The 23402-nt window shown below is 39.0% G+C and overlaps 2 protein-coding genes across 3 annotated transcripts in view; one reads left to right on the forward strand and one right to left on the reverse strand.

Moving 5' to 3' along the window:
• fzy (cell division cycle 20 protein fzy) overlaps positions 1–23402 on the reverse strand; it is a 157216-nt gene that overhangs the window by 119267 nt on the left and 14547 nt on the right. The gene's annotated exons all lie outside the window — the stretch shown is intronic.
• Positions 6936–19918, forward strand: LOC136844284 (uncharacterized). The gene is made up of 9 exons (XM_067113260.1): positions 6936–7481; positions 8468–8512; positions 9105–9253; positions 12374–12542; positions 15970–16146; positions 16759–17000; positions 17472–17678; positions 18024–18213; positions 19532–19918. The coding sequence occupies exons 1-9, from the start codon at positions 7423–7425 to the stop codon at positions 19686–19688; spliced, it is 1395 nt and encodes a 464-aa protein (XP_066969361.1). The 5' UTR covers positions 6936–7422; the 3' UTR covers positions 19689–19918.

The raw sequence follows: 23402 nt of genomic DNA on the forward strand, positions 1-23402 counted from the left end.
GCTCCCTTTGGTTATGGGTTTGGTCGTACTATAGCGCCTTTCAGCAATCCTATTTTGAAATATTGAAATTGTCATATGGTTCACATGGGATATGGTATACATACATATAAGAGAGTTCTTTATAATGGTTTTCATTGTATTAGTGCATCAGATCTTAAACACCACATTAATAAGATCTATTAGTGGCACGCTCACCCATGGCCATAAAGGAGATGAGGGCTGCCTGTATGTTCATTTTTACCGTCTCCCTAGTACGTATAATGTCAATTTCTCCCAGCATATATCATCCCCCTTGAAGATGTCCGAACGAGACAGAACCGGTCAGGATTCGTGTCTTTTGTTTCGTTTCCCTGTAGTACTTTGCATACAGTAAAAAAATCATGTATTCCTGTAATTTTAAGCATATATATTATATACGTTACTAGCGTGCACACACACACCACACACAGACATACTATATATATATATATATATATATATATATATATATATATATATATATATATATATATATATATATATATATATATATATATATATATATATATATATATATATACGTGTGTGTGTGTGTATTTGTGCGTGTGTTACTGTTGCTGTTGGCAAATGTATGGCGCCCACCAGAGCGAGAGCATAGAAAGGGCGATGTTAAAGGGAACACAATAATGAGAGGCAAAAAAAATAGAAAGAATTCGTCCGACAGGAACCAAAAAAGCTATAAGTGAGGCCATGAGGACCGCACTTACAGATAATGGGGCAAGAGCATTCTGTTCAGTCCTTCTGAACAGAATTCAAAAGCTCTCTATCAGAAACTGAGAGATGAGAGGTAGAAGACGCAGTGAGTAAAAGCAGGACAGTCCTAGATATGCATTATTTTTATTGGAATTTCCTATTTCCTTTCATTTTAATCTAATGAACCTACCCTGGAATCAAGCTTGTGTGAGGTATTACTTCTCTGAGCAACGATAAGTTATAAAATAATCATTTCAACAGGGAATCGTTAATTATCATAATTTCTGTGTTAATAAAATACTAAAGTACTGAGGAAATCTTTCAAAGATTGAGGGATTTATAACATCAACCTAAATACTTCAGCTTGCTTACAGTCCACCTGGTTCTTCAGTGCCCCAAATAACTTTTATTGCTCAAAGTTTGTAACACATTACAATTTAGGCACTAGTGCATGGTTCCTGGTTACGCTAGAGACGGCAAACCATTTCTTATCGCTTGAATTCCGTGCAAAGGTATAAAGAAGCGTCTAGATTCATTTTCCATCAGCTGGTGGATCAGTGCAGACATGAGTAGACAGTATAAATTGCCCCGAAGTTTCTTCGGCGCAATCGAGTTTCCTGTACGGCAGCTACAGCGTATAATCAAGGCCATCGAAAATATATCCATCTTTCGGTGGTCTCTGTATAATGTTGTATGAGCCGCGGACCATGAAACTTTAACTACGGGCCGGTGGTGGCCTGTCCTATATCGTTGCCAGAAGCACGATTATGGCTAAATTCAACCTTAAATAAAATAAAAAAAAAACTGTTGAGGCTAGAGGGCTGCAATCTGGTACGTTCGGTGATAGGAGGGTGGGTGATCAATATACCAATTTGCAGCCCTCTAGCCCCAGTAGTTTTGAAGATCTGAGGGCAGACAGAAAAAGTGCGGACGGACAGACAAAGCCGGCGCAATAGTTTTTTTTACAGAAAACTAAAATGAAATAGATCGTACAACACCAGGCCACCTTCTGCTATCTTATTTTTCTAATGAATAAAATTGCAAAAAGAACTTTCTGATGATCTCTTTTGTTTAGGTATAACAAAATTTATTTTCGGCCCAATGAAGATGAAATTTCTGGCAAACCATTCCTCTTGGTAATTAATACCATTATTCTTATTGTTCAGAAGATGAATGCTGTTCATATGGAACGAGCTTACAGGGGCCACTGACTTGAAATTCCAGCTTCCAAAGAATACGAGTATTATGGTGTTGATTTGCAAGAAGTAACATAAAGTAATAGGAAATACAGACATAAGAGATCAGTTAATATATAAAAAGATAAATTAACAAATTCATAACTGAATAGATAAAACTGTAAATAAATCATTAAAAGTACAAAGAGAATTGTCAGTTTGCAATTAGAACCTTTGAGGTTCTAATTGCACGGCATCCTCAGGAAGAACATTCCACATTCCCATGGTGTGAGGAATAAAAGACCTCTGGAACTGAGAAGTTCAACAACGAGGCACATTTACTGCATAATACCTAACTTCCGTGCGGCATTTGCTGACATTTTCATTAGATAATTCTCAAAACTAAGATGTTGGTCAAAAGTTCCACCAAGTTTAGTCAAAGCTTCAGATTCATTCAGAGGAATCTCATCCACCTGAAGGGAAGGATGGGGTAGAAAGTCAGTACGAGATCTACTGATCAATACGGCTTTCGTTTTACTGGAGTTTAGCTTCATACCCCACCGACTATACCATTCACTATCCACTCCATGTAACGATGGAGACTTAGGGCAGTTTCATTTATTAACCCCAAAAGTGTTGCATCACTGGCACACTGAACAATCTTGTTTTCCATGCCAACAACCATAGCGCTTGTGTACATTCAAAATAACAGCGGACCAAAACGCTACCCTGTGGAACTCCAGACACAATAGAACTTGGTTCGCTAAAGATCCCATCAACAGCAACCAGCCGCTGCCTACTTGTCAGGAAATCTTGACGTAACCCTAAAACATAGACACCCACTCCAAGATTTTTTTAGTTTAAAAATAAGTGCCTCATGATTTACTAAATCGAAAGCAGCACTAAAACCTATTTGAATTATTCTGCACTTAAAACCCTTCTCAAGGTTCCCTTGCAAATGGCATGTCAAATCTAAAAACGCCTCGCCAATTAGTTGTCTGCTTTCTATATGCATATTGACTGTTAGCTAAGAATCCTTTGGATTCCAGATACTTGTATAGCGGCTTAAAAATAAGTTTTTCTTAGCTTTTTGAGAGCATAGTGAGAACAGGAATTGGTCTATAGTTACTGCAGTCTGAAGATGTGCCACTCTAGGATAGGCACTGCATCACTGAGCCTGCGCTCATCAGCAACGATACTAAATCAACATAAAAATCTATAGACTCTAATAATCTCGGGAGACAACACATTAGAAACTTTGTTTTAAAAAACAAAGGGAAGAAACCATCAGGTTTCCATCTCAGCTATCAAGATTACCTACAATTTTCTTAGCATCCTTAGAACAAAATACAAATTTTGAAAGAATAGGTTCAGGGCGACAAGTATCAGGGAAAGAGACATCCTCAGCTGATTGCTTAGCTTCGAAAGCTCGATGAAGCAGTTCAGCCTTTTCCTTAGGGTCTATAACCAATCTACCGTCATCTGTTAGTAGCGGTGGAATGGAAGACGAGCCTGACCTTAAGACAGAAGATGTCGATTTGGTCCACCACAGATGAGGCTGAGTAATTTCTTCGAGTTTCCTCTTCAGGAAATTATCGTAATTTATCTCAGCACGGCGAGACTCTACAAAAATGGCGTAATATCATATGAACGATTTGGTCTCCATGTGTTGAATTTGGTTTGTCATGGTAAGCTCGTCTACATGTATCACAGCCATCAGCGTTCCATTCAACCTCCTCTCGGGATTTGGTTCAGACAGAGCATCTGAAATTTAAGTGCCTGACAGGCTTCAATAATGCGATCCCAATTTGCTCGAGATTTCAGCCGACTTTCCAATGTTTGCATGAGAAATATACCTATTGACAGATACGAGTATGTCCATCTCAATGGCACAATGGTCGGAAGTGCCTATTTACTGTCAGATTTTCAACGACAGCTGGAACATCCGTGAAGATGAGATCTAATTTATTACCAGAAATGTAAGTGGGCTCCTCAATTAGCTGGTCAAAATCAAAGGTTACACAGAACTCAGAGCCACTCGCTGTGCTTAGTATTGCAGTCTCCGCAAATAACGAATGAAGCTTTTGAACCCTGTGACTGAGCCGTGCCAATCATTGCCAAGAGACAGTCATATACAGAGTCGTCAATATTTGGATTACGGCAACTCCGATTTTTCCGAAAATAATACACACACAGACGTAAATGACGAAATGCTCAAGAATGTATGTAATGGCCAAGTTGTGTAACATTTGGAATCATTGGGATATCACCTTATCGTCAGATAAACAGCTGTTAAAGGGGTCTGATAAGACAGGACGAATAACAAGTCTGTGTAGAAACCTTCGCAGATAATATCTCGTTCATAATTCTTCTTTCCTGAAGAAAGCTTTATCTGTGAGTTGTATTTGAAATTACCCTTACAATTATCTGTCATCGAAAGTGGCACGTCACTGCACCCTTGAGGTTTCACGACAAACTGTACTGCCAAGTGACTTTTAAATGTACGATCTAGTCGCCATTATCCAAAAATAAACACCTGCAATAATGCTCTTAATACTGGCAGTTTTCATATTATATTTGACTTAGTTTATAGAATACGTGCCAGTATATTCATCATCACGACATGAAGCCGAATTGACATAAAATGCTTGAAACAAGAAATTTGCATGTTTAAACATAATTTAGGCCCCTCTGAGTTCCCGGGTTGTATCGCTGGCCGCGTAAGACTCATTCAGCGATCAGGACTCGTGTAAATGCTCTCTCTTCGACGGTAAACAGCACTGAGGACGATTAGTCGATGATGACCTAAACTTATAATCAAGTGTAGCAACGGAATTATCAATGGAGTTCCCACGAAGAATGTTGTGCAAGACAAGCAACAGACAGTTTATCTCTTCATTTATACATCCCTTAGTGGGATCGCCAGAGGAAATTAGGGGGCTTCATCTATGGAGAGAGAGAGATAATCCTTAGCTGTAATACGGATTAAGTAGACAGGATTACATAACATCAACGTGTCATTATTTATACCTTTTCCTTCTTGTCTAAATCTTGATAATAAACTCACCAGATTCACCTTCGCCTAAAAATATGAGAGTGATTGGATGAGAGTCAAACTGTGACTGATTCATAATGGCATTCAAAGGCTTTTCTTCAAAGTCACAATTCATTTTCTAATTAAGTGTAGACTCTCTCAAAAAGGATGGAGAAGAAATACTCCGCTTTCTTAATTGTCATAGATACCCTACGGCTGACTGAACCCGGCCCCCCCAAAATCGAAGTTGCTACCTCGGCAAAATTTCAGAACCAAGCCCAGGCCTGAAGACAAGTGGAAAAGAGTTAAAAGGAAGATGGTTCTGAGCACAGAGCACTTGAAGCGATCATTCTACCCCAGATAAACAGTACGTTTTTGCTATCACTTTCCTCGAGAGGGGTACCACGTACAGTGTGCCTTGTGTGGCAGGCTAAAGGCAACTTTCAGTACCTCCTACATAATGTAGGAACTTTCATTACCTCCTACTTAATGTAGGAACTTTCATTACACCCTACATAATGTAGGAACTTTCATTACCCCCTACATAATGTAGGAACTTTCATTACCTCCTACATAATGTAGGAACTTTCAGTACCTCCTACATAATGTAGGAACTTTCATTACCTCCTACTTAATGTAGGAGTTTTCATTACCTCCTACATAATGTAAGAACTTTCATCACCCCCTACATAATGTAGGAACTTTCATTACCTCCTACATAATGTAGGAACTTTCATTACCTCCTACTTAATGTAAGAACTTTCATTACACCCTACATAATGTATGAACTTTCATTACCTCCTACTTAATGTAGGAACTTTCATTACACCCTACATAATGTAGGAACTTTCATTACCTCCTACATAATGTAGGAACTTTCATTACCTCCTACATAATGTAGGAACTTTCATTACCTCCTACATAATGTAGGAGGTACTGAAAGTTACCTTTAGCCTTTTAACTATTTCTTTTAGTTTTCTGTAAAAGAAAACTATTGTGTCAGCTTTGTCTGTCCGCCCGAACTTTATTCTGTCGACACGTTTTCTGAACGCCTTCAGATCCTAAAAACCTGGGACTCAATGATGCAATGGGAATACTCCAACAGCCAATAGTTCTGAGATACTAATGTGTAATAGCTTTCTAGGTTATAGAACCACCCAACTGCGACCCTCTACTGCTTGCAGGAAGACAGGTAGTAAACTTGCAGCGGTTATAACACAAGATAAAACCTTTAGTCATTAGATGAAATCATTGGTTAATGTTAGAAGGGGCATATACGTGAATCTGCATGAATTAATTCCAGAAGACAGTGGGGTTGTCAGCTGAGGACTGGCGTCGTTGTGAAAGGCAATGAAGTGACGCCATTGAAGGAAAAGATGGATAGGTGCAAAGCTTTCCCCAAATTACGAAGTTTTTTGGGTTTTGACAAGTGGGTGTTCAAATCGGTATCATTAGTACGTGCTCCTTTCCACGCTTTTCAATGTTACCTCTCTCTCTCTCTCTCTCTCTCTCTCTCTCTCTCTCTCTCTCTCTCTCAGTATACAATCAAGAGTAGTCATGGGAAATCTTCTAGGTTTCTACACTGAATTCAGACAAAAAAAAATTGTTCCTGATCATTAGAAGTCTAACGCTCTTTTTCTTCCAATATTACCTCTCTCTCTCTCTCTCTCTCTCTCTCTCTCTCTCTCTCTCTCTCTCTCTCTCTCTCTCTCTCTCTCAGTATACAACCAAGAACAGTCATGGAAAATCTTCTAGTTTTCTACATTGTATTCAGACAAAAAAGTTGCTCCTAATCATTACAAATCTAACGCTCTTTTTCTTATACACCTTCCAGTATTACCTCTCTCTCTCTCTCTCTCTCTCTCTCTCTCTCTCTCTCTCTCTCTCTCTCTCTCTCTCTCTCTCTCTCATTTTCTTACTTGCTGATCCTTGTGGTACATTGGTGGCACTTTGGGTCACAACGGAGGAACCCAGCACTGGATTTCCGGACGAGGGGACGAACGGCATAGCCGCGTTTCCTTAAACCCAGTTGTGTCACTTTTGACTTAAACACTGAATTAGGTACCTGAGCGATGTCAGTTAACTACTGAGGGTCGCAGGTGGGAAGTGAAACTGTCCGGCGGATATTCACGATCAAATATTCCCCTTTATTTGCTGCGATGCCTGATTGATATTCCCTAATCAGTTTATCAATTATTTCTCTCTTTCTCTTCTCCACTTCGATTATCCTTTCCCCAGGAGAGGGAACATGTAGACCCACCCGTCAATCGTCAGATTTTGACACCTTATCTCATCAGAGGGGTAATTGATAAAATACTATTAAGCAAATCATATAATCCGTACTTAAGACACAGCCCAGTCCGGCTTGGCTTCAGTGCAGGCTTATCCAACGGAGGACCAAAATCAGACCTCTTTTAGGGAAGTGATTCTTCTTTCTTTTTTTTTTTTCTTGGACACGAATTTTTCCCATAATCCTTCGTCATGTCGTCGACCAGTTTAGGGGAACCAGAGAGGAAACCTCGGGGAACTTCCGTCATCAGGTAATTGTTTAGTTTAGTTTTCTGTAAAAGAAATTATTGTGCCGGCTTTGTCTGTCCGTCCGCACTTTTTCTGTCCGCCCTCAGATCTTAAAAACTACTGAGGCTAGAGGGCTGCAAATTGGTATGTTGATCATCCACCCTCCAATCATCAAATATACCACATTGCAGCCATCTAGCATCAGTAGTTTTTAATTTATTTAAGGTTAAAGTTAGCCATAATCGTGCTTCTGGCAACTATACAGGACAGGCCACCACCGGCCCGTGGTTAAAGTTTCATGGGCCACGGCTCATACCGCATTATACCGAGACCACCGAAAGATAGAGATCTATTTTCGGTGGCCTTGATTATACGCTGTACAGAAAACTTCGGCGCATTTTTTACTTGTCTACGTTTTGGAAACTGACGTGTTCTTGATATCCTAGAAAAAAATGTTGGCGAAAGAACTGAAGTGAAAACATCGGCAAAATCTCGCTGAAATCGTGCGGCGATGGAAGAGCGATGATACGGGAGGTTTTTTGCTTTTCAAAATTCGAGAGTTCTTCTTCTGAGAAGAAAACTCTCATCTGATCATCACTCGTACTTCTTCGCATTATCAGCCTTAGTTTTCTGGGGAACAAGTTTGTTTCGTCTGTTAATTCTTTTTTTCACTCGGAACAGAGAAAATGCCGCTGTTAAAATAAATAAATAAGATAGTATCACTATAAAAGTAAGTTATGTCCTACAATGAAGTAAGAATTTAAGCAATTTCCTAAAAAAACTCATATATTTTTAACAACGTTATACAGCGGAGATATATATACAGTATACAGCAAGCTCACAAACACATACACAAACCCACAAGCGCATACACAAACCAATTATATATATATATATATATATATATATATATATATATATATATATATATGTATATATAACATTGACATCTGCTGTTATTATCTCTCTAACAAGACTCTTTCTTCTCACCTCTGACGGCGCCGATTAGCTTGATGGATACGGAGAGAAGATCCAGAGGAACGTCCATTATAAGGTAAAGTGGCGCATCTTTTTTGTACTTCATTTCATTTTCCTCTTGGCCCGCTTCATTTCCATTCGCTTTCAACTCACTTCAACTTCTATAAGCTGCAGGTATTATGTGTCATTTCCGCGTGATTGCATGAGATCTGGCTACGATAATTGATACTGATAACGCTTGTAAAATTTTAATTAAATAAATCTTTTATCGCAGGAGATAGGTTGATATAAAAAAATTAATTCATTATTATAATGATTGATAATTAATGATACGCCTTACTTAGTGAATTAATGATAAATATGCAATAAAATTACTTATTTTAACGATTAAATCCTAGAATAGTACCGGTTCAAATATCGCAGGATGCATTTCATGACGGAACTTTGGAACATTCTACCATGCTGAATATTTATACCCTTAATTTGGGCCTGGATACCCCAGTTGTTTAGCAACATGCCCTTTGCAAGAATCACCCTTCACGGGGCAGTATCTTAATTTTTTTTTCTTTCCTATCCCGGGCAGAATCTTAGTCCCTTCGTTGTTTTTCTCGTTTCCATTCCCGGGGCAATATCTGATTCCCTGCGTTGTTTTCCCTTTCGCCCAACAGCAACGCCGTCTCAGGATTCTCCGTCCAAGTCACACTCCCCGAGGACAGCCGCCTGAAAGGCCTCACCTTTGTAATGACCTCCTTCTTCATGGTGGCGCAGATGGCCGGGGCTGGGTTTGTGGCTCTGCCGAGGGCCGTGGCTGACACAGGTAGGTCGTGGCTGACATGGGTAGGTCGTGGCTGACACACAGGTAGGTCGTGGCTGGCATAGGTAGGTCTTGGGTGACATAGGTAAGGTCGTGGCTGACACAGGTAGGTCGTGGTTGACACAGGTAGGTTATGGCTGACAAAGGTAGGTCGTGGCTGACACAGGTAGGTCGTGGTTGACACAGGTAGGTTATGGCTGACACAGGTAGGTCGTGGCTGACACACAGGTAGGTCGTGGTTGACACAGGTAGGTCGTGGTTGACACAGGTAGGTTATGGCTGACACAGGTAGGTCGTGGCTGACATAGGTAGGTGGTGGCTGACACACGTAGGTTATGGCTGACACAGGTAGGTCGTGGCTGACACAGGTATGTCTTTGTTGACACAGGTAGGTCTTGGCTAACACAGGTAGGTCGTGGCTGACACACAGGTAGGTCGTGGCTGGCATAGGTATGTCTTGGCTGACATAGGTAGGTCGTGGCTGACACAGGTAGGTCTTGGCTGACATAGGTAGGTCGTGGCTGACACAGGTAGGTCTTGGCTGACACAGGTAGGTCTTGGCTGACACAGGTAGGTCGTGGCTGACACAGGTAGGTCGTGGCCGACACAGGTAGGTCGTGGCTGACACTGGAAGGTCGTGGCTGACACAGGTAAGTAGTGGCTGACATAGGTAGGTCGTGGCTGACACAGATAGGTCGTGGCTGGCACAGGTAGGTCGTGGCTGAAACAGGTAGGTCGTGGCTGATACAGGTATGTCTTGGTTGACACGGGTATGTCTTGGCTGACATAGGTAGGTCGTGGCTGACACAGGTATGTCTTGGTTGACACAGGTAGATCGTGGCTGACACAGGTAGGTCGTGGCTGACACACGTAGGTTATGGCTGACACAGGTGGATCGTGGCTGACACAGGTAGATCGTGGCTGACACACGTAGGTTATGGCTGACACAGGTAGGTCGTGGCTGACACAGGTAAGTCGCCTTCGCTTCAGTTTTGAAGAAGTTACAAATTACATCATTGTCTCCTAAGGACATTCTCTAAAGCAGGTTTCCATGCGAGGCGACTGTCATTAACCCAGCCATCAGTTTAGATAAGACGTTGCCATTTTAACAAGAAAACTCTACGGGTTATGTTCTTATAATGTGGCACGACTTCTGAATCGGAAAAGTAAAAGGTCTGTACTCTGTCATACACCCTTTGACAGTTTTATAGCATCTTAATCCTTTTCTTTTTCACCTTTTACCATCGAAATCATTATTTAAATAAGCCCAGAATGAACCCGCATCAAGCAGACATCTACGTGCAACTTAATTTCTTTTTTAAATTGACATATAAGGGGTCTTCTGATATAACAGACAATTCCCCCCAAACTTCAGTTAATCTTTTACAGTGATTAGGGTTGAATTTTTAGGCAGTTCAGTTTCTAGAGATCAGCCTTTTTTTTTATTGATTTGTGCATTTTTTCTTGAGTATTACTTGACGCTAGATCGAAACAAAGTTTTTAGCTTGTCAGAAAATACACAAGATGTTAACTACGATTATTCTATATGCTCAATTGCTTATAGGTTTTAATCTACATATATACATAAATATATATATATGTCTGTTTGTGTGTGTATATATATATTAAATATATGCGTGTGTGTACTCTAAGAACCACAGGGAAATACTGAATATGTAAAAGTACCAAGCGCGTTTGTGTATTTAATATATACACGTCTTCAGGGTACTATATGAAGAAGTGTATATATTATATATACAGGAGAGCGCTTGGTACTTTTTCCTTTATAATATTTTCTTCTGGCTCTTGCAGTACATTTAGTCACGTGATCCTTGTGACGATGCAGCTATACACACACACACACACACACACACACACACATATATATATATATATATATATATATATATATATATATATATATATATATTTCCATTCACTTCTACCCCAAGTCTGGCTACCTGCTTTAAATCCAACTTGGCGTTGTCAAACCAAGAATCAGGTCTTACCCATATACAAAATGTAAGTGTAGGCAGTTCAGTTAAACTATATTATTTCCAATGACTTAAAAAAAATGTATCCCTGTGTTTTCCACAGCTCTCTCTCTCTCTCTCTCTCTCTCTCTCTCTCTCTCTCTGAGGCCTTCCTGTTGCCTGATTTTTTCTTGGACTATTCATGTACTGATACAATTTCCCACCAAGTTTCCTGTGCGTCAATTCGCAGGTCGTACTTAACTGTCTCCCCGTTATTCCATTCGACAATACACTAATTATCTCAAGATTATTATTATTATTATTATTATTATTATTATTATTATTATTATTATTATTATTATTATTATTATTACTGAGAAGATGAACCCTATTCATATGGAACAAGCCAACCAAAGTGGCCTTCGACTTGAAATTCAAGCTTCCAAAGAATATTATTATTATTATTATTATTATTATTATTATTATTATTATTATTATTATTATTCAGAAGATGAACCCTATTCATACGAATCAAGCCCACCAAAGGGGCCACTGACTTGAAATTCAAGCTTCCAAAGAATATTATTATTATTATTATTATTATTATTATTATTATTATTATTATTATTATTATTATTATTATCCAGAAGATGAACCCTATTCATACGAATCAAGCCCACCAAAGAGGCCATCGACTTGAAATTTAAGCTTCCAAAGAATATTATTATTATTATTATTATTATTATTATTATTATTATTATTATTATTATTATTATTATTATTATTATTATTATCCAGAAGATGAACCCTATTCATACGAATCAAGCCCACCAAAGGGGTCACTGACTTGAAATGCAAGCTTCCAAAGAATATTATTATTATTATTATTATTATTATTATTATTATTATTATTATTATTATTATTATTATTATTATTATTATTATTATTATTATTATCGAGAAGATGAACCCCACTCATACGAATCAAGCCCACCAAAGTCTCCAACCACTTGAAATCCAAACTCCCAAAGAACATCAAGGCATTCATCAGAGAGAAGTGAGAGAGAATGCAAAGACCATCTAAATACAAAAAAAAAAAAAAAAAAAAAAACCTAAATCACCCTGAATCGAGTTCCTCCCAATTCCTAAGGCTGGCTGGGGGTGGCCATGATCCTGATCTTCTGCGTGAGCGTGGGATTCGCTGGAAGCAGACTCGGCAAGTGCTGGCTCATGCTGGAAGAGAGGTGGGACCAGTACAAGGAACCTGTGAAGCAGCCTTACATGGAGATGGCGTACAGGAGTCTGGGGACCATTGGACGGTGAGTGTGTGTGTCTCTCTCTCTCTCTCTCTCTCTCTCTCTCTCTCTCGCCGTCTTTGATGTGTTGTAATGGATGTCGGGTGCGTTTGGTTTAAACGGGATGTTTGGATCGTTCGTTCGAAGGTTATATTTATTTTTTTTTTTTTTTAAACGGGATATTTGGATCGTTCGTTCGAAAGTTATTTTTATTTTTATATTTTTTGGTTTAAACGGGATATTTGGATCGTTCGTTCGAAAGTTATTTTTATTTATTTATTTATTTATTTATTTTTTTTTTTTTTTTTTGGTTTAAACGGGATACTTGGATCTTTCGTTCGAAAGTTTTTTTTTTGTGGGATGTTTGGGGAGTGGGGAAGTTTCAATAGATGCCTTTCATTTAGTAGGCAAATAGGTTTTTCAAAACGTATGCACTAGATGAATTGGTATGCATATACGAGTACACGTTTGTATACACACACACATATATACTATATATATATATATATATATATATATATATATATATATATATATATATATATATATATATATATATATATATATATATATATATAGATGCGTGTGTGTACGTATGTATGTATGTATACATATGCATATATATATACATATATACACTGTATATATATACATATATATAATTATTTTCTTTCGTGCGACAGAGTTTATAATTACGCCCAAGCACGAACTTTTATGGAAGCGATTATAATCACGAGCGAACGCATATATACAGCAGACATCTGATCATAACAGCACTGATGCAGAAACGAAAACCGTGGGAAACAGCAGCAGCTTCATTCGTGATATCCAACAAAACGGGCGGGCTTGAGAACTGACGCCAGATGACGTGAACATATCAGTCAATAAGATCAAATGAAAAAGTTTGATGTTGTTCTTCTCAAATGATAAAAAGTTAGATTCGGGCTAATATTCGCTTTACATATCTCTTTATACTATAAAGTTAATTGCATGCGTGAATGTCGGGCGCATTTTCCCCCAGATGCAACCGAGTTACGGGACCTTTCCCTGTAAAAATCGGGACGTTATATCTTCAAAATTAACCATAGAATTTTCTTGAAAATAATCTCAATATGTTTCCCACACCCAATATACAGTACGTATACTAATTTAACCTATCCTAAGCCACCCTAACCTAACTTAGGGGCATGGCAAAAAAACCGGGCCTGGTGCAATACTAGCATACATCTCAGGAATTTGCATACAGGTACATAGGCTCATATGCACATACAATAGACCTAATATTGCTGAATACGATATTATTTTGCTAGTCTTAATAGGAGACGTAGTTTGATCCTCACCAAGAATTCTCCGTAATTTTCGTCAGTATCAAGAAAAATATTCTTTGCCAGAATATTTCCGAGGACTAATTCCTGAGGGTGGATCAAACACTTCGAGTAAATGAGAGGAGAATGAGGTCGTTCGAAGGAAAATCACCAATAAGGAAAAAAAAAGTAAGGCAGCCTCAAGAATTCATAACGAACTGTAAATTAAAAAGTCGCCGAGTAAACATTATAAGATACACAAAAATGAGTAAGAAAAATAAGTTAGTCTTTTCTTAAATGACCCCAACTGGGATAGAGTTAATGGCAGCGGAAGTACATCCGTATTCACGAGGACAAGAAAGGAATCTTATCAGCGGATTCCTTGAAAAGGTATGACGATTACCCTACTCTGATTGAAGCCTTTGGGGTACGCCCTGCGACTAGAACGTCCGGTCAGTCCGGATTCAGCACGAAAACGAAGAGAAGTAATCTGTCCGGTTATTTGTTTACCGAAACGGTTGTTCTATATAGAATTCAGGCCGTTGGCCAAGCGCTGGGACCTACGAGGTCATTCAGCGCTGAAAGGGAAGTCGACATGTCTGAAAGGCGTAACAGGAGGAAAACCTCAAAGCAGTTGCACTATGAAACAACAGTTAGGAGAGGGTGGGAGGTCTGATGGAAGAAAGAGAATATGAATGGAGGTACAGTAAAAGGAATGAAAGGGGTTGCAGCTAGGGGCCGAGGGGATGCTGCAGAGACCCTTAAGTAATGCCTACAGTGCATCACATGAGGTGCACTGATAGCATTAACCCCCTGCGGGAGATATTCGTACTCACGCCAATCCTGGAATGATAATATTACTGAGGTTGAACGATGAGCCTTCATATCATGGAATTCATCCCTCCAAAACCAATTATTCGTTTCAGAATCTGACTTTTAAGCGATTGTTTCGGCAAGACGCCGGCAAATACTGATTGGGACAGATATGAACAAACAAGTGACGAGACTCATGTCTCCTTACGTAGCGCCTATTTTAAGTCAAGGCAGGATCGTTTATTAAGAAGGAAAAAAATTACGGATATCCCAACAAGCGTCATTCTGTACCTGGAACTTTTGATCTATGCTCACGTCAGCAATCATTTTGATCATTATTATTCTCTACGTCTTTCTTAATCCTCCCGTTTACATTTGTTTGTGGGACTAACATAAACAATTCAGTCCCACAGACTGGCGAAGATGTAGTGCTTATGGAATCAAGACTGAGTGGCGAAGACTGAGTGGGGCAGGAGAAATAATTGTAGTAGTGAGTGTAATGGTCAAGGAATGGAAAAAAATGAAAATGAAAGAGAATTTCTTGGGAGAGTAATTCTGTACTTTTCCAGGTTTGGAGAATGTGAAAGGGTGGTTGTGCTCAGTGACCTGAATGCAAAGGTAGGAGACAAAGAGAGTTTTGGTGGACATGGTGTTCCTGGACTTAAGGGGAATGTAAAATGACTTGAGTATACTTTGGGAAGTAGTTGGACCTATGATTGTTCATTATAAGGTAGAAACCAAACTTAAGATCTTTAAGACTAAGAGGAAACAGTGATAATAGGGGTTGTAGAGTATATAATTATGAAAAGTGAGTTGAAGGGGAAGGAAGTGAAAAAAGTATGTAAAGAGATCTTAGGTGAAAAATTGCTTAAAGTCAAGGACATGTAACATGGAGTTTGCAATTCCAGGATGGGGCCATAAAGTCAGTTTTGGAATGAGAAAACATAAGATTTTATGGTGGAAGAAAAAAACGAAGAGGGTATTTGAAACGCAGTTGCATGACAAAAGAGATCGCGTCCAGGTTTTGAGGAGGGTGGATAGAGTAACCAAATAGAAAGAGAGGTGGGAAGGCGTCAAGTAATGAAAGTAGATGGGTGGGTATGAGCAAGAACTTTGGGGAAAATAACAAGTTGTTCTGTAGATAAGACTTCAAAATTCCTTCAGCACTCCATAAATGATGATAAAGATGATATATATATATATATATATATATATATATATATATATATATATATATATATATATATATATATATATATATATATATATATATATATATATGTATATATATATATATTGTTACGTTCTTGCTCTCTCTCTCTCTCTTCCCCAAGACGGATAGCCCTGGCTGCCGTGCTCATCAATCTGTACGGCACGACGACCGTCTTCATCATCCTGATCTCCGGCATGATGGTTGCCATGGGGGTGCCCCTGTCGACCTGCGAGGTGGTCTTGATTGTCGGGTGCGTCTTCATACCCCTGACGTGGCTGGGAACACCGAAGGATTTCTGGTGAGTCGTATTTTATTATTATTGTTATTGTCATCATTATTATTATTCAGAAGATGAACCCTGTTCATATAGAACAAGCCCACCAAAGGGGCCACTGGCTTGAAATTCAAGCTTCCAAAGAATATTATGGTGTCCATTCGAAAAGAAGTAAGAGGAGGTAAAAGGAAACTGAAAAACAAAAATTAAAGCAACAGCTTTTGTTCAGGTTAATTAAGATCATTTCAAGACCTGAAAACCGTCTTACATGGTAAGGTAACTTAATCGTTTTGGTTTAGCAGCTTGGGCTTAAATGGTCCTTGATTTTACCAAATATCCGATGATGTCTCGTTCAAGATATGATAGAAGACCGAGGGATCAGTATCTGTCAAATATTTCCAGATGCAATTCCAAACATTATGTAAACTTTGGAGTTTCAACCTCTTTCAGAAATGTTGTCAAATTTACCAAATGGGTGATACAAGTGACCAGTAGACTCTGCTCTTACTGCATTATCTGAATAATCATGAGGACATATGAGCAGCACCTCGAGGAATGCTCTGATAATTCAGTCCTCTCTCTACAACCCATCTACTCTGGATATCTATGTCCTGATCTGAACCATCTACTCAACAGGCAGACAGCCGTCATTGCAGTAGTGTCTACCGTCTTTGCCTGCGTGACTATCTTGGTGATGGTTTACTTGGAGAAAGCAAGCCTTCCTGATCCCTGGTACCCGAATCCAACACCTGTCAGTCTCTCGCTGGGCTTCGCTGCCATCCTTTTCGCCTTCAGTGGGGCTGCTGTCTTCCCCACCATCCAGAACGACATGAAGGACAGGGCTCAGTTCGGCAAGAGCGTCATCTTGACCTTCATCAGTAAGGGATTTTATAATTTTTATATTATTACTCAGGAGATGAAACCTATTCATATGGAACAAGCCCACCAAAGGGGCCACTGACTTGAAATTCAAGCTTCCAAAGAAGTAGGAGGAGGTAAAGGGAAATGCTGGAAAGAGTCTAAGTATAGCTAATCTCTAAAAAAAATCGACAAGTCATATTTTCCCCTTGAGAAAAAGCGTGCTCACTCAAAGTGTCTGTGACATTTTGCCTGTGCAGCTGGATCTTTCCTACATAGTGACCCCCAAGGGTTTTCAGGGGTCATTATCTAGGACTAATATTTCTTGAGGGGTCATTATCTTTATGATATTTACAGTCTTTTGTTTATGTTATTACTAAACACACCACAAAGGTGGATACAAACCGGGTTAAAACCCCGGGGGGGTCACTATCTGGGAAGGCTCCCAGCTTTCCTTCTCTTCTGACGGGCCCTTCTCATCTTCTTTGCAGCTATCCTTTGTTTATACCTGCCCCTAGCCGTGTCGGGTTACGTCGTCTTCGGAGATGACGTCAAAGACAACATTCTACTCTCTGTCACCATGGGAGTCGCCACTAAGATAGCCATCTCGCTCCAGATCATCAATCTCCTGAGTTCATACATCGTCAGTTTTAACCCAGTGGCCCAGTCCCTGGAGGAAACTCTCAACGTACCCAACAGTAAGACTATCATTTTTCTTTTAAATTTTGTTTTTTGTTTGTTTCCTGTGCTTTTACAGGAACATCAGATAATATTACTAAAAGAAATCTGGCTTGTATGGAAGCTTATTCATGTGATTCCCTTGAGTGATTTGTACCCAGACCTGTTTAGCAATTGGCTGTGCAGATGTTTTGAAGTTTGCCTGTCCTTTAGAATAACCTAAAAACTTTTAATTCAGCAAATACATTCAGTTATGTTACACTGACCTAGAATCATTCAGAGGAAACAAACCTCAGGAAATGCAGCACGAAGTTCACCAACATAAGCTGGAGTGAACGCCATTCATCCAATGTTCCACTTCACAGAATTCGGTTGGAAACGAGTGCTTCTCAGGTCTAGCCTGGTCGTCGGCCAGATACTGATCGGTCTGGCCATCCCGAGTTTCAGCAAGATCCTCAACTTGATCGGAGGCTCCTGCGTCACCCTGTGCACCTTCGTGTACCCGCCACTCATGTACATGAAGCTCATGGACATGGAGGGTCCCTGGCCCAAAAAGTAAGGACTTGGTTGCTCTGACTGTTGTGGTCTCAGGTTTGTTGCATTTGGTGAGCTTCAGCCAGAGGATATTAGTTCGTGATTCATCGTGTCAGTTTTAATTACCATCATGTTTCGTATTAGTCAACTGTTTCTTTTCCTCGCTTAGGATCGTTTGTCAATATGAAGAACAGAATTATATATAAAGTTTTCGTTCATGGACGGATTTAATGTCATATTCCTATCACGCGATCGCCATGATCCCAGCAAAGAATACACTCAATTGTGTGTCCATGCGATGAACCTATACGCGAGGAGTCCTCTCGTTGCCATCGCATCAGTAAGCGACTTAAATCCTTCTCAGCGAATACATCTATGGCACCGAGTAAAGAAAAGAGAAGAGGAAGAGATAGAGAGATAAAGATGGGGTTATCATAACTATGGCTCTTAACCTCTCAAGTCTTATATAACGGCGATTATCCGCGGGGCGAGATTGTCCCATTCTGTCCGTATCTGTTCAGAAGTCAAGGCCGTGGCTGACGGCAGAGATGTTTAATATGTATGTACTCGCCTTGCTGTAAGAGCGCGTCTGCGAGTTAATTTAATTGCGCAATGTAGTACCTGCGTTTGTTTTTTTTACAAATACCGATCTTTCACTTCAGTAAATTACTAGAAGATTCCTGAAGCTGATGGATGGGATTACGTAATGCAGTTGCTTTTAATGTTTTAGTATACCGATGTTTCACTTCAGTAACTTTCTCGAGGATTCCTGAAACTAACAGGAGATGGTCTAGGAAGTATTGACAAGAGCAGATTGCTATTTGTTGTTTTTGTTTCTGAAATTTCTGATTAATTATATCTGAGTTTTACCTCCGTTTTCACGTTTCAGAAAAACATCGTTGTCTGAAATTTTAGTTGATCATATCTGAGTATATTTTTATTTTATAAAAATCCCGTGGTCTGAAACTTTCAATTGACCATACCTGATTTTTTCGTCTTTTTTTTTGTCAGGGGAAAAATACCGTTGTCTAAGATTTTCAATTGATCACATCTGAGCGTTTTTCTAATTTAATTTTTTTTAGAAAAATCTCGTTGTCTAAGATTTTCAATTGATCATGCCTAAGTTTTTTCTTCTTTTTTTTTTTGTCAGGGAGTCTGAAATTTTCAATTGACCATACCTGAGTTTTTTCTTCTTCATTTTGTCAGGGAAATATACCGTTGTCTGAAATTTTCAATTGATCAATTGTGAGTTTTTTGTAATTTTTTTCTTTCAGAAAAATGCCGTTGTCTGAAATTTGACTTTTTCTCCTTCTTCTTCTTCTCCTTCTTCTCCTCTCAGGGAAATACCGCTGTGGGAGCGAATCTACCTCGTCGAAATCATGATCGTGGGCCTCATCGGCGGCGTGTGTTCCACGATCTCAGCCCTGGCAGCCATCTTGGCTCCAGGTTCCTTCGCCGAAACGTGCTTTACCAACTTCTACGGCGAAGTACAGTAATGCGCCGGTGTCACGGATTGATTGATTGATTTGTGGCTGTTAAAACTGGCGTCACAACGACGACGTCACAGGAGGAAAACGCCTGATTGAAAGATCCCTTTTTTTTTCACTCTGTTCATCATTGCTTGTGGAGTTGCCGCTCGGAGAAAAACGTTTTGAATTATTGTACAAGAAATAGCAGAGCCTACGTTTGAAATAACATTACATATATATTTATAAATACATATATATATATAATTTATATTTATATATATAAATATATATTTTATATAATATATACAGATATGCATACATACATATGTACAATATATATATTACATATATACATAAATATGTGCACATTTATATATATATATACTGTTTATATATACATACACACATACACACACACACACACACACATATATATATATATATATATATATATATATATATATATATATATATATATATATATATATATTAGCTGTCACCATACTGTATATACCCGAGTAACAGGAATCAATTCTGCAGTTCATATCTTCAAAACTCGTGATATACCAATACTTAGAAAAACAGTCCTTTTTTTCCTTCTTCTTCTTCTTCTTCTTCTTCTTCTTCTTCTTCTTCTTCTTCTTCTTCTTCTTCTTCTTCTTCTCCTTCGTCTGTCCTCTACGATAAACGTCCCACCATCCACTGGATGAAAACACGCCTGGTTCTGTCATTATCACAAAAGTGGTTCAGTCAGTCACCTTCATCATTATTTCATTGTCATTTAACTGTCAATTATCACAAGCGCTGTTTTTCTCATTACACTGTGAACCAAACATAGAATGAAATAAATGATAAACTGCGCTTTATCCGTCGCAAAGATCTTTTATTTTCATGATTATTGTAAGGTGAATCACGACGTTGTTTGGCTTTGGGGTTCAGTTAGAATTAACAAGTGAAAAACGCGCCGAAGTGTCTTCGGCGCAATCGAGTTTTCTGTACAGCAGCTACAGCGTATCATCAAGGCCACCGAAAATAGATCTATCTTTCGATGGTCTCGGTATAATGCTGTATGAGCCGCGGACCATGAAACTTTAACCACGGCCTGGTGGTGGCCTATTCTGTATAGTCGCCAGAGGCACGATTATGGCTAACTTTAGCCTTAAATCAAATAAAAACTACTGAGGAGGCTAGAGGGCTGCAATTTGGTATGTTTAATGATTGGGGGGCGGATGACCAACATACCAATTTGCAGCCCTCTAGCCTTAGTAGATTTTAAGATCTGAGGGCGGACCAAAAAAAAAGTGCCGACAGAATAAAGTGCGGACGGACAGACAAAGCCGGCACAAAATAGTTTTCTTTTACAGAAAACTAAAAACCAAATTAACTGCAAGGGGGGGGAGCTGTGATGTTCGGGGTAGGGGGCGGGGGAGTGATTACCCCTGACTAGTACGGCAATCATGACCACTGCTTCTACTGTCAACGGCAGTTGACCTACCAAGTACAAGGAAGGAAGGAATATCGAATTTAGGCCAAAGGCCAAGCACTGGGACCTATGAGGTCATTCAGCACTGAAAGGGAAATTAACAGTAAAAAGGTCTGAAAGGTGTAACAGGAGGAAAACCTCAAAGCAGTTGCACTATGAAACAATTGTTAGAGAGGGTGGATAGCAAGATGGAAGAAAGAGAATATGAACGGAGGCACAGTAAAAGGAATGAAAGGGGTTGCAGCTAGGGGCCTTAAGTAATGCCTACAGCGCACCGGAGAAATAGGAATGCCCGCGTTATTTATAACACTTACCTAACCCTCCATAACCTCTCGTCCGAAGGCTACAAAAACACCGGCAACGATGACGTCATCATGTGACGTCATACCTGAGTGACGTCACAGCAATGACGTCTGAGAGGACGCACTGATCTCATATCCTTTCTCTCCTCTCCTGCGCTGTCCTTTTGGGACTTCCGTTCCCACGAGGGGGCAACGCTTGCGAAGTTTTTCGTTTGTGCAGAAAAGGGCAGGAAGGATTTTGGTTGCTTCGGCCCGTGGTTGACGCTGAAGGAAAAGAAGTTTCATATTCCCTTTATTAATTCAAATCAAGGTAGATTCTGATTACCTTGAGTTTATTTACTTGGTAGGTTTATGTTGAGTTGTTATCATTATTATTGTTATTGCTATTTTTAATGCAAATCTTCTTCACAATCCCGTGAATATGTTTATAAAATACAAAATCCACATTTATGTAAATCACTGTATTTACAAATAAAATAAATTCCAGGAGCTTTCGAGAGCCTGCTCAGCTCCCTTCTTCAGCTACAAATGAAGAAGGGAGCTGAGCAGGCTCTCGAAAGCTCCTGGAATTTATTTTATTTGTAAATACAGTACTTTACATAAATGTGGATTTTGTACTATTTTTAATGTTATTCAGATGATGAAACCTACTCGTATAGATCAAGCCCACCAAAGAGGCCATTGACTTTATTATTATTATTATTATTATTATTATTATTATTATTATTATTATTATTATTATTATTATTATGACCCCATATAAAAATGGGAACAAGCTGGGAAGAAGAAGAAGATTATTATTATTATTATTATTATTATTATTATTATTATTATTATTATTATTATTATTATTATTATTATTATTATTATTCAGTACATGACCCCTATTCATTTGGAACAAGCCCACCAAAGGGGTCGCTGACTTATTATTATTATTATTATTATTATTATCATTATTATTATTATTATTATTATTATTATTATTATTATTATTATTATTCAGCAGATGAAACCTATTCATATGGAACAAGCCCACCAAAGGGGCCACTGACATCATCATTATTATTATTATTATTATTATTATTATTATTATTATTATTATTATTATTATTATTATTATTATTCAGTAGACGAAATCTATTCATATGATACAAGCCCACCAAAGGGGCCACTGACTTGAAATTCAAGCTTCCAAAAATAAACACGGTGTTCATTAGAAAGAAGTAAGAGGAAGTAAAGTGAAATACAGAATGAAGAGATTCAACTTATCAAAAAGGAAAGAAAATTTTTAAAAAGTATTAAAATGCAAAAAGTTCTCTTAAATTTCCAGTTTTCCTTTTGGTTTTAACATGTAATACACTGTCAACGAACTCACTGTCGCTGGCCGGTCACAAAAAGCATCAGTTAACACTGAAGAAACCCTCAGCTCAAACATAGTGACTTCCACTTGATGTACATGAATAACTTCCTATACTACTACGTGCATACACTCGCGCACGCGCACGCGAAGCAAGGCTCCACGAGAAGCGAAAGCGCCTTATCGCTGGAAGACAGTAGAAAGACGTTCTTGCTTTGTTTTCAAGGGAAGTGTCATCATCACCACAACCGCGATACTTCGAAAGGACACGTCAATATGGTCGGATATTCCCATTTAGTTGTGGTATCATCAGGTTTCCTGAATGCGTCCTGATGATGCTTGGTTTGTTGTAGTGTAGTGTCAGGCTGCCAGTGTAATCGCTGTAGTTAATTTCAGTTTTAGTTTGCTTCAAAAGAAAACTATTGTGCCGGCTTTGTCTATCCGTCCGCACTTTATTCTGTCCGCACTTTTTCTGTCCGCCATCAGATCTTAGAAACTACTGAGGCTAGAGGGATGCAAATTGGTATGTTGATCATCCACCCTCCAGTCATCAAACATACCACTGTCCGCCCGCACTTTATTCTGCCCGCACTTTTTCT

Source organism: Macrobrachium rosenbergii, chromosome 12, assembly GCF_040412425.1.
Source record: "Macrobrachium rosenbergii isolate ZJJX-2024 chromosome 12, ASM4041242v1, whole genome shotgun sequence".
Lineage (NCBI taxonomy): Eukaryota > Metazoa > Arthropoda > Malacostraca > Decapoda > Palaemonidae > Macrobrachium > Macrobrachium rosenbergii.